Genomic DNA, 13,192 nt, shown 5'->3' with positions numbered 1-13,192 from the left:
ATGGAAAAGAGTGAAATCGTAAGTAACATAAGCAATTATATTATTGTTCTTACTTAGCATAAGCTTTTTCCAGTAAGGCACTCCAGAACTCATTGGACTGACTGGAGTGGAGGTAGACCAGCTTGCCGTAGCACGTCGGGAGACGATCGTCCACCACCACGTCGACCCATCGCCCGTACTGCCAGAACCTGCCATAAAAACCATTATGTGGGTTAGACTTACAACTCCACTCTCAAGCTGACAACTGTTATATTTATGGCAGTCAACAAACATTCAGAGAATCAGCTTATATTTTTTTCTATTTATCGGGTATTAAGTATCAAAACAAGACCATTCTACCAAACACCAAACTGCTTGAATGATTTCATTAAGTTAAAATTAAACTCTCACAATATTTTCTTCTTAGTGTAAATATGAGGAAAGTCTGCGGACAAACAACTATGACCAGGTGACCAACTGCTTACACATAACAATAATATGCACAATAGAAGTGAGTTATTGCATCCTGTGAATCACAGAGATGTAGTCAGATCTGAAAATACGACTTTACCTGAAATGGAAAATGCCAGCGTATTTGTCAACGAAGCTTTGGTCATCAGGGACCACCTGGTGGAACAGTGTCGGCTGCAGAGTCAAGTTAGCCACAGCTGCAAGCAGCCAGCAGTCACCTGCGGTAAAAAAAAAAACGTTTAAAATATACGTTGCTGCGAGCCTGTGGCTGAAGTATTATAGAATAAACATTTGGGATTCTAAACTCAGATGAAAATGAAAATTTGTGGAATAGCACAGTGTATTCATCTATTAACTCTTTACAGGTTAGTGGTCAATTTATTAGCCACCTAATAAATCTCTCCATGCACATCTATTTTCATGCAATTCCAGTTAACACACAGTGGCAAATATTTTAGCAACCAAAAAATTGCTCTGTGCCCACAATAGTTTTATTAAGTTTTTGACAAAAAGGTTTTTTATACATAATAATACTACTTTCTAGTACATTAAATTGCAAGTATTACTTTTGTTGTCATTCGTGAATGTTCTAGAGGGAGGTTAAAATGTGGTCAAGCCGAAATTCATCAATGTTTAGTGGCTAATATATTCACCACATAAGAAAAAATATTAAGTCAGGAATTATACTCTAATAATATAATTAGTGTTATTTATGTCAATTTTCAAGTAACATCATAACCGAAAAATGTAACACAACTGTCTCCCTGAAATTACAGTCTATTAATTAATGGATAGTAATTAAACCGCTTATTTCATAATTGTAAACTTCTTACAATATATTATCAACTAGTCCAATCTGTTAGCCCAGCAAAATAATGTCGATCTAGGTATAACAAAAGGTGAATTGTTGGCATTCATTTTTGGGATATTAATAACAATGGGGTACCATGTGTTACCGAGTATGAGACTGTATTGGAGCTCAGAACCACCATTCCAAGTGGAAACTGTCTCAAAAATCATGTCTCTTCGTAGATTTTTACTTATTTTGAGGTTTTTACATTTCAACGATAATAGCAGAATGCCCGATTGAGGAGAAGGTACATATGATATATTGTAAAAACTCCAACCTATGTAACCTAAAACCACTGTGTATTAGACAAATTTGAATTTAAACTTGAATAAGGAGTTAACAAGATGATATCACTACAATAAATAACGATTTATTCTTTTATAAAAACAGGTTTATACCACTTGAGTGACCAACACAAACTCCCCCACTCTTTGACATTCCACCTACCAGATTGAACGTTTTCAACTGCTTCAAACTTGGTTAATGATTAAATTTAAAGTAGCTTATTAAACCACCAAAAACATTTGTTAAATCAAACACAAATGAACTGTTTATGAATGAATTTTTTATCTTCTACAACAGGATTATTTTATACAACAATATAATTATCTTTATTGCTAAATATGAATACAATGTAAATGCTGTGTTGACGAGACATTAGTTACCGTATAATAATAAATATATAGAAAAAGTACAGCTGCAGTTAATATATTTCGCATGAACAATTATAATTCCAAGACCTAAAATTAAATATTTATGTATACGTACAAGGCTTGGATTTAATGGATTTTATTTATAATTAGTTGAATTATAACATTAATAATCTTAATCAAATAGTAAGTCAAATGATACTTTATTTATGATTTCAAGTACGCTAAAAATAAATTCAAATCTGGTAAAATATCAAATACTGAACCTATTTGAAGTACATACATTAAAAACTATTATTGAATATGATGTATCTCACTTGTTGACGACTAATGAATACAAAATATTCCAATGAAACTCTTATACACATAACATGGCTATGGTAGGAAGGGTTGATTCAATGTGAATGTTTTAGCTCCTTTTCACCTTCCACTCAGTGCAAGGTCTGACATTGTCACAGACTTGACTCCTGGAATCTGGAGTCCACGTCCATCTGAGGAGATCCAAAAAGTCCATGATGAAGACAGTTACGGACTCTTTGAATCGTTTCAACATCAGAGACACTTTAGACTACAAAAGAGCTTTGTCTGGTTTACCTAGTAGCCACCTGGTGTAATCTACATGAATAGATTTTCTCATTGTCTCATCAGATGCACAATTAGGTCTGGATCTCTTCAGACAAATGTGGACTCCAGAGTCCATAAGTAAAGCCTACGACAGTGTCAGATTTCAAACACTACACTGAGCGGAAGATAAAATGGAACTAAATTCAACATTCACATGAAAATTCGTACGTAAATTTTTAAGCAAATCTTGACATTTACGATGGATTTATCCTATAGTGTTGTAAAAAACATCTAATAGACGTGGTAATTTTTTTCTAAATGAAGTAACAAAGCATAATCATATTTGATTCGTACTTATAGAAATCCGTATTAAATCTCAATCAATTTAAAAATAAAACAGCTTTTAGTTTTAATAACTTACCCAGTTCTCCTTGTTGGACATCAAATCTTGTAGCACCTTCAACGAAAAGACGTGGGTTGTCAACGATTTCCTGACCACATACAAACAATTAATGCAATGCACTTTGTAAAAATAAAACATTATACGTTAGATGACCAGTTGTGCAATCCCTTCATTTCAAACAGAATAGCAACCTGCTGCATATAGTCTGATTATTAGCGAACCAATACAACAGAGTATCGAAATAACAAGGAACTCGACTGAACAAAATTAAATACGTAGCGCAGATATCCTAAAAATAATAGGGCTCTTTCTTGCTCTCAAAAGAAAATAATGTTCAATAATACTACTTAAGTTGTGTTGTTAATAAACTATTCATTTTTAAGTTATTTTGTTCAATTATCATATTTTATTTTCTATTAATTTATGTGTTTTTTTAATAAGATTGTACTGTTGTCACGAGGAAGAGAGGAATTTGATGTTCTAGCTTCGCCTCTAATAAATCCAAGTTTCATTTCATTGCTTCAAGCAAAAGACAATGTCTCAAAGTTTCAAATCCCTAGGGCCTTTTTATCAAGAGTTAAGATACAACGGGCACACTGACTACAGATATGCAAACAGGCTACTCTTTCGACATTTTAGCCACAACTTCAATAGGGTTCTTCCTTGGAACAGGAAGAACGTATGTCTCAAATTCAAGTTCTGAGGACTTTTCTATCAAGAGTTATCGCAAAGAGGAACTGAAGACACAATTTCAATAAAGCCCTGTCGCGTCCTTAAAGAAGAATCCTAGTTGGTGTAGGAAATGCTTGCAGTGTTGAAGAGATCACTAAAAGTGCTCTGGGGTAAGTGTTTTTGAGTTTATTCATTCAAGAAGAATACTAGTTGGTGTAGGGCTCATTGTTCAAGAGATCACTAAGTACCATGGGGAAGTGTTTTTTGTGTTTATTTATTCAAATACAAAAGTAATTCAAATTCGGCAGACGAAAATAAAAAAAATTCAACTGTTATGGAAATTGGGAAGTGAGCAAATTCAAGGAAATAAATAACCAACTCAACAATCTATATTGCTCCACAAAACATGATAAACTATCTATCTTTATGGTTTTCTTAATCATATTAACAATATCAAGTAGTACTGTTGTGGTTAATAACTTATCGCATTTCACTGCAAGATATTCCTGTTGGTTTCCAACAATTTATTTATACTTTATATAGAAACTGTTAAAATAATAAAACAAGATTGTTTTTATAACATCCCCTAATCTACTTATCAGTTCGTTATGGTTTAAGAAACTAGAAATAACAAAACAAAATTATTTTCTGAATTTACTTGTGCGAATTCTTTGTTGCCCAGAGCCTCAAAAAGTTAAAGTAATTATTAATATTATAGGTATTATTAATCTTTCTTATGTTGTTTTTTAATCTGGTGATGAGCCACTCGCCAAGATAAGATGTAATCAGTACAAGGTCCATATTTTAAATGCAGAATGAAGCTATGATACAGTTTTCTTCATCTGTGATCATTGTCAATTGCTACAATGTTTGCTGAAAACCTTTGTCTCACAACTTACTAAAAAGATTATAAATGGTAATGTTTTACTTGATATTGTTAGAATAAGCTGATTAATATATTACATATTTTGATATTAAAACCTTTGTATGTAATTTGTGGTACAGTTCTGGTATTTTAAACAGTTAACAATCTTAATAATACTATAAATGCGAAAGTGCCTATGTTTGTTTGTTTTGCTTTCACGTATGGACTATTCACAGATTATACTGAAATTTTACATGGACATTCCTGGGGTCCCTAGGATGAACATTGATCTAATTCTTATATCATAAATCCTTCCAGGCTATGCCCCAATGATCTTTGAAACAGCAAAAAATCCCTCTTTGGTCTCTAAAATTGAGTAATGTGAATTCAAAGAGCCAGTTAAATGTATTCAACTGTTACGTATGAACGTTGTATTATGACAACACCCATGTGTTTGATTTTTTTAAACCAATATTTTTAATTTGCTTACATTTTTAGAGTGAAAACATAACAAAAGTAACAATACTTTTTATTTCGACACCTTCGGCAAACCAATTTATTACTACTGGGTCACAAAATAATACACAAAACACTAAATGCAATATTGTTTTGTGAGGTGACATCGCATCCATTTCACACTGATGATGTATATACGATACTGCTTAGGTAAATAAATACCGATGTAATTCCTAGATTGGACCGAGCAAATAGTATGATATAGCAAACATGGATTGGGAAGCAAGAACTTTACTGTATCATCTATGTATTATCTTTACATATGAATAACATACATTTGTCATAATGTAAATATTGAAATGAGTTAGTATTCTCGATTATCGATTTTAGTTTTTAACTTTCAATAACAACACCTATACTTATAATTTAGAAGACTATACTGTTTTGAATCCAACCTCATTAAAAAATTACATATATATATATATATATATAAGTATATTGGTTCTTGGGGTAAAATAGCAAACTCCAATTTCATGTTGGAAATATAATTAATTTGAACTAGAAGTGCAAAACCTGAAATAAGAATTACTCACACTTTTGCTTGATATAATTATTCTGGCTCTATTAATCATGAACACTGTAAAATGAGTACCTGATGCACCTTATAAGAGTAATTCCACTTTTAAAACATCATAGGACCCCATATCATATTACATCACAAGTGCTTTCACTAAGGAAACTATGAACTTTTCCATTGGGGTTCATGTACATTGATCTAAAACAGTTTCAAGTTTTTACTGAAATCGTGGAAGCTACTTATACAAATACACAGAATGTTGCAGAGAAATTGCGGGCAAAGCCACAGGTATGTGCTAGTTCTATTATATATAACTTGGGAAGTACAATTATCAATTACTTTTTCAGTAGTCGGTTAAAGATATCAAGAAAATCGAGTATAAAGAGATATCCATTCTTACTGACCATAGGACGTTTCCACTCAAAGGGTCGGGGAGGGGACCGGCTGAAGAAGATGGAACTGTCGACAGCCTCAAACTCTGGATCCTCCCAGAGCTTCCCCTCCGCCAGGCACTCATCTCGGATCTTGTAGAAGTCCTGGATATCAGTCTGCTTGCGGAATCCTGATCCTCGCTCTCCTAGCTGTGGAAACAAACAATCATTGAAGTACTTCATTGTCACGGTTCACTTGAATCATAACATTATCACAGTTACTTGTATACTGCAACCCTTTCTCTTCATTTCCATTTCCATCAACTATTTTTGTTAAGGATTGACAAAACTGAAGTACAGGGAAAGTAAATTAAAGAATATCTTATTTTACTCTGTGAAGTTAGAGCTAGAAAGCCCTCTCTAACATTTGACCTGAGGACCAACAGCTTAAAGGTGACTTCCAAAACACTACCAATGGCAGGCGAGCTGCTTGCAAGGACAGGATCGCTCAGCGGTCACCCATCCAAACAGCAGCCATGCTCGACGTTGCTTCGGTTATCTCGCGATAACCACTGTACCCGCTACACTGCGCCATTCGCAGAATACGTCACAGGAACCAATTTCTGACTGCTTTAATCGTGGATTTCGTGAGAACTTACAGCTTTCCTGAACCTAATGATGAACGAGTTACGTTCAACGAAATTGTAAATGTCTGTTCAAACGTTGTAGTAACTGGCACCTCGACCACAAAAGACATTTGAACTTTGTCACAAACACAAGAGTAAATTGGACCTGACGGACGGAGAGGATGGAAGTGAAGAACATACCAAGGTCAAAGAATTATTAAAACCGTGAATGCACTGATATTGACGACAACGTTGACAATGTTCTCTGATATCGTGATTGTCGATATTACAATTCGAAGTATTTTTTTAAGGAGAGGCCGATCCCCTTTTAAGCCTTATTATGTCCGTCCTCATAGGCCACTGGCCTGTGCGAGAATCTTATCAAATATAATCATATCAGAATAAAGGGAGTGTCAATACAGAACAAGATCGATGGTACTGATAAAAAGTGCTTCGGTCACAGACAGGATTTGAACCTGCGCTATCTTTAACTCAGACCCAAAGTCCAATCCTCGCCCATCGGCACTCCACTTTAATAATTTAAACTATTGTATTGTGTATATATGCTATATACAATAAAGATTATAATTGCTTATCATTTATTCGCATTCTATTACTTGAATCCTCTCAAATCAGAGCATAAATTCTACAATTAGAACAAAAGTACCAGTTTTTTAGATTGACTGTACCTAAGTTATAATGCATTAAAGTTATAAACATAACATTAATTAATTCACATATGTTGATAACTCACTAAAAATTTTGGACAGCATAATAACTATAATTATGCATCAGTCTGTTTGCATGTTTGTTTACTACGAAATTTTATTACATCAATCAAAATATTACGCCAAGAGAAAGGGGACAGGACCTTAACGCATAATTCCAGACAATATCGCGGAATAAATGCAACAGACATCTCTCTAGCGGAATAAAATGAATGCTAACTTGAAGCTGAATAAACGACGTTTCTGAAGATGAACCGCTTTGGAAAGTATAACATGAGTAATGCCAATATTTACATATCATGAATATTACGTCTGAAGACTGTAAGTATTCGCAATCGATGCATTGTGAGTTTAGTATTTACGCAGATTAACACTATAATGATTACAACCGTGTTCCAGCACAAACCGAGTGTCTCATATAATGTAGTACTTCACATAGAAAATAAGTATATCCGTTGCCAAAGACGTAGCCAGCGAGGGGATCCGAGGGGTCCGGACCCCCCTCAAATTTTAATCTATTTAAATTACTTTTTTAGTATCCGATTATAATTATTTAAATAATTCAGTATTACTAACATGTACTGCTGCTGAAAGATCGTGCTCGACAAAGAAACGGGTAAAGAACTTTTTAAAGAACAAAATTGGGCCTCACTGTCCACTATGGGAAAATATCAGTTTTCTGGACCCCCCCAAAATTCTCTCCTGGCTACGTTCTTGTCCATCCCCACAACAGATTTTTATGATACTGCAGGTAAATTCATATTATAATATATTGCCACTATCAACAACAATAGTAGCTGTCTGTTGTGTAATAATGTCCCTTTACGTTTTTGTTAATATTGCAACATATGTTATTAAACATATTAAAAAATAACACTAATTAACTAAGACAAATAATTTTAAATTTCGCTAATGTATAAATCGTGTCGCAGCCAATGTTATACAATTATCAGTACTGTGATATAACACGAGGACGACGTAGCAGCGAGGGGGTCCAAGAGGCCCGGACCCCCCAAAATTTTAAATCTTTCAATTATTTTTAGTAAACAATTTTATTTTTTTTATAATTCGTTAATACTGACCTGTACTGCTGAAGGATTGTTATCAACATAGAAACGGGTCAAGAACTTTTTAAGGAATAAAATGGGGCCTTACTTTATGTCCACTACAGGAAAATATCAGTTGTCTTGACCCCCCCCCATTTATTTCTGGCTACGTTATTGATGTAAAAACAGTTTACTGTTCAAGAATAAGGAATCACTTTGTGACCAAGTAGATTAGTGTTATCATAAAACTATTATATCAAGAAGCTATAAGGTATATTTCTATTTCGTTTGGGCATGAATCACAAAATTACAATGCCGGAATGGCAACATAAATAAAATTATACTGTACCTCATCGTTTTCCGAACCCAAAGACACCTTGGAATTTAGCAACCCCATTTTCCGTGGTTGTTTATCAAGATCTATTATCGGTTTGTAGCGACCGTTTACTGTGGTCTTGTCTTTAGTGGTCGTAACAGGAGCGATCACCTTGCTCTGGTTCAGATCGGATTTGTAATCAACAGTGGGGTACTTGCTGTCAAGATACTTGTATCCGGATACCCTGTAGGTGTTTATCAGGGGCGGTGGCGTGTAGGAGGAGAACGTTAGAGATCCAGGCCTGTACGGCGACGACGGTCTGGCAGAAGTTCTCTTCAAGTCACGCTGACCCGTCGAGGAAACGAGAGGTTCACGTCTGCTTTTCTTCACCTGGGTCGTATCCTCGAACATCAACGTCGTTGTCGTTGTAGATCTCGTTCGGGACCCGTCCGACTCGACCACTGTTACGGATTCTCGAGTGAACTTCGACCCCTCCGCGGCGCTCTTGGCGGGTACGAACATGCTGAAACACTGGCCGTGCGACTGCCAGCGACAGAAGCCAGAGCGATAAGGAAGTGGTCTGCGATAGCAGTGCCACACAGCCGCGGAACTGGCCTCGCACAATCCACGATTACTGTTTGACAATAATTGTTCTGACCCATATCACACAGGAAGGTGATCATGACAATGGCGTTCCAAGTGGATCACGGTTAACATCAGTGACAACGCAACAGGTATAGACAATGCTTTAGTTATTACACAACATCTATTCCTACACTATCAGTCAGGCTGTTGATATTTGGATATTCGGACTGACAGTCTCACTGTCATCACGCGCCATCAGTCCGACACTACAAGCGACCTTCTTCACATGTTATATAACACCTTTTCAACTATCACATTGTATTTATTGTTTTGTTTGGTACTGTTAATTTGGTACCTATAATTTATTCAAGTTGAAGACTCTTGGAACAATTGGAAAAATGTTTAAATATTACTAAATGTTAATAAAAACAATACTTTTCCAAATTGTTTATTTTTTGGACGAGGCCTCCTGCCTCAGAGGCAAAAACTACACATACACAGAAACAAAAAAACTAATGAAGAATGAAGAGGGCCCTATTGAAAATTCCAGTCTTCTTTCTTATCAATTTATTCAAAAATTAAACTGTAGTCATATCTAATTTTTTATACTGGCTGAAATATTTCCAAAATTTTTGTATTAGCCAATTAACACCATATGGTATTTTAATACTAATTGTAACAAAAATTATGTGAATATTTATTTGTGGAGTCGCCTGATGATGAAACCTTTGGTTTCGAAAGGCCTCGTCCAAAAAATAAACAATTTGGAAAAGTATTATTTTTATTAACATTTAGTAAATTTATTCAAGTTGTTTCCTTTTAAAACAAGATAGACTCCGCATCCGGCATTTGATGCAGAAACTTGGAATGAATTTCCGAACTTCCATAACTTAGATAAACTGGCACATCTCCACAGTCAGTCTAAGTTAAGACAATATACTTTGGACATCAAAGAGTTAAGTATTTTCATAAATGTATAAACCTGAATTTGCACCCAACCCGAGGTTGACCTTAAATACTTTAAATGCACAATACACAAAATACTAACCTTGTAACTCTGAAATGTGAAAATCAAATTTCCCATGGATATCGCTGTACAATCATGCCCTCATAAAAACCATACGCATCAAGTACACTCATCAAATTTATGTTCTTGACTTGACAATGACGACAGTTGTCAGAATGTCGCTACATCACCAGTACAGGTGTCAGAGTATTAATATCGATTTGTCAACTCGATTGCTGCCGGAAAACTTACACGTTTTAGAAATACTAGGAACTAATGTTGACTGCTATTGACGGATTTAATCTAGGTTTTCCCTACATTCTTACACTTAGAATCACATACACTCAAGGACGTAACCAGCGAGGGGATCCAAGGAACCGGGCCCTCGCCCAAAATGTTCCAATTTTTCAACTACTTGTTCAGAAAACGATTATTATTTAAATAATTCAGTATTACTGACATGTATTGTTGCTGAAATGCCGTTCTCAACATTTAAACGGGTCAAGAACTCTTAAAGGAACAAAATGGGGAATGATCGGTTGACCGCTTTTTACTTACTTTCTGTCCACTACGGGAAAATATCAATTTCTCCAGAGCAAATACTAGATACCATGGTTTAGAAGTCAAGAATTTTTTCCCTTTGTAAAAACCTTTTATATATTCTCAATGTTGATTTGTATGCTATGCACTGTGTTTTGCAGGCAATAAAAGCATCTTTTTTTGTAATTAATTACTAAATAAGTATATTAAATTTCAATTATTAATCCCGTACAGCCAACTAAAACAGTGCCTCCACAATTATAAATATCAATCGTCAATACAATGCGTAAAAACTTTGTGCAAAATTCACCATTTTGCTTCTTAAATTTGAAAGTTTCAAAAATTTGAATGTTTCCAGGGAAGACATCCAATCTTGTCCCCCCCGCCAAGTGTTTCTGGCTACGTCCTTGCATCTTCTTTTATCTAACTACTAACTAAACGCACAGAAACTAGTGCAAAGAATGATTTCATCTGTCTAATTCTACTAATCATTGTGTTTGGTCACCACCAGTTACGACACCAAATCTTGTCTAGACGACGATCAAGTACAACTAAACATTTAATAAGTTTTCATCACAATGAAAAGGTAATTCATAACTGGTAAAAATTATTTTGACAGTTAACTCCATCGTCCGAGAACCAGCAACGATGGTACCTAAAGTATTCCTGATTGATATTAAAGTCAAGCACAAATATTTCCAGCAAAATCCAGACAAAGCAAAAATCTCCTCAATCCGTATTCTTCTTTAACCACACCATTTTCAATCATAGGGAAATATTATTTGTAATTACTTCCAAATTCTTTTTCATTGCACAACTGGAAAAAATTGCCATCTGGATAAAAATCATAATTCAATTAATTATAAGAACTAACTATGCCAGCATTTTGTATTTTAGGGGAGGGGGAGGAGAAATCAAACTATGTCATCGTATCATTAACAGCACGCTGTTAGTCTTATCAGCATCACTGTTTATAGATAAAACACGAAACTTATGCTGTTACAGTAATGGAAGTGCTCTGACACAGTTGGGAAATGCACTGTCCCGCTTTGGGTGGGGGGAGGGGGTGATACAGTATCATATAAGATAGCATACATTTTAGCTTGTCTCAACGAAATTGTCATAGCGGCTCAATATGTTATATAGCAGTTAATAGTAAATACGTTGTTTATTATTATATTTGTATATTATTATAGAGTTTTACTTTATTTTATTTTCAGTCTGTTGTAATTCAATAATGAGTTGCTGTAAGCCCAAACTATTAATATTTCCCAATGATTTAGTCTGTCTGTAATGTTTATATACAAATATTGTAGGTATATAATAATTATAATAATTTCATACAGTACAACACATTCATTTATTTACAAGATTTCGCTGAATTATACACTTAATTCACGTGTAACAGAATAAAATGTACAATTATTAAACACAAGAAAATTAACAGAACGTATATATACAGGATAAGTTAGGGACAAGTTAAAGAAAGATTGCTGATCTTAAAGCAAAGACTATTTCTTAAACCTTGAATTTCTTAAATCCTGGGTGTATTAGACCAAAATTGTAATCTAAGACTGTGGTTAGGCTAGATTTTAATAAACCGCTAGTTCGAGAGCTAATTCTGTATTTCGTAATGTTTCTCCTATGTACTGTTCAATTTAACCTCTTTTAAATAGTAATAGTTTTCAAAATCTTGTGTTTTGAGGTCAAATTAATGACCATTTACCCTCAATATAATATGTTTGATCAATACATTTATATGATACAAGAATACACATTCGTAATACGAATAGAGGCAGGGTAAAGACGGTAAACCACAAACACGCATTTTGTTTTGACCGAAAAATACCCTACACCAGTTTGTTTTATAGTGCATTATTTTTATTTTCTTAATAACATGTCAATTGAATATTTAAAATTCAATACCTAACAGATTTTCTAAATCGAATCCCTATATTATTTCGTAATTACATGCGGGACTATTTGCATCACAGAGATGGGAATGAAAACTAACAATTTAAGACGTTGAGAACTAATAAACAATAAAAGCAGGACGAATATGTTTACAACACAGAAAATTTACGTCACTGCAAAGAATGTAAGACCTGCAGAGGAAAACTGTGGTGGTCGGCAAAACAAAACATGACTCTGCCCTATATACACACTGCGGAACTGAGAGATACAGATACAGCGCCTGAGTCAGCAGATAACGAGCCATTCCCTTATCAGAACAGCTGCTTCACAACTAACTGATAACAGCCTGAGAGTGAACATCTGTCGTAGATAAGGAGCGATAGCGTGTACTCACATTATAGGCGAGGCCGAGCTTCATGTCGTGTATTGTTAGGTTAGGTTAGGACTGGAGCCGGAGGCTGTGAAAGAACCGTCGCCGGGTGGTTGGGGGTTGCAGGGAGTAAATCCCACCCCACGCGTCACGAGGAGGACAGTATGTAACCCACATGGAGAGGTGCCAAATCGTGCAATAAA

At 34.9% G+C, this 13,192-nt stretch overlaps 1 protein-coding gene across 20 annotated transcripts in view; it reads right to left on the bottom strand.

The window, feature by feature from the left end:
* Positions 1–13,192, bottom strand: part of LOC124364387 (calpain-A) — a 177,101-nt gene that overhangs the window by 77,494 nt on the left and 86,415 nt on the right. For 16 of the 20 annotated variants that reach the window (XM_046819803.1, XM_046819820.1, XM_046819815.1 and 13 more), the window contains 4 exons: positions 5,892–6,068; positions 2,936–3,005; positions 551–668; positions 54–188 (listed from right to left, as the gene is read on the bottom strand). In XM_046819803.1, coding sequence (XP_046675759.1) covers positions 54–188; positions 551–668; positions 2,936–3,005; positions 5,892–6,068 — 500 coding nt within the window. Of the gene's footprint in view, positions 1–53; positions 189–550; positions 669–2,935; positions 3,006–5,891; positions 6,069–8,607; positions 9,116–13,192 lie in introns of those variants that run through there. The other 4 variants (XM_046819821.1, XM_046819806.1, XM_046819801.1 and 1 more) reach the window with 4 other exon arrangements.

The sequence above is a fragment of the Homalodisca vitripennis genome, chromosome 6 (assembly GCF_021130785.1).
Source record: "Homalodisca vitripennis isolate AUS2020 chromosome 6, UT_GWSS_2.1, whole genome shotgun sequence".
NCBI classification, from domain to species: domain Eukaryota; kingdom Metazoa; phylum Arthropoda; class Insecta; order Hemiptera; family Cicadellidae; genus Homalodisca; species Homalodisca vitripennis.
The sequence above is the reverse complement of the archived record's forward strand: the minus strand, read 5'-3'. Positions and strand labels throughout refer to the sequence as shown.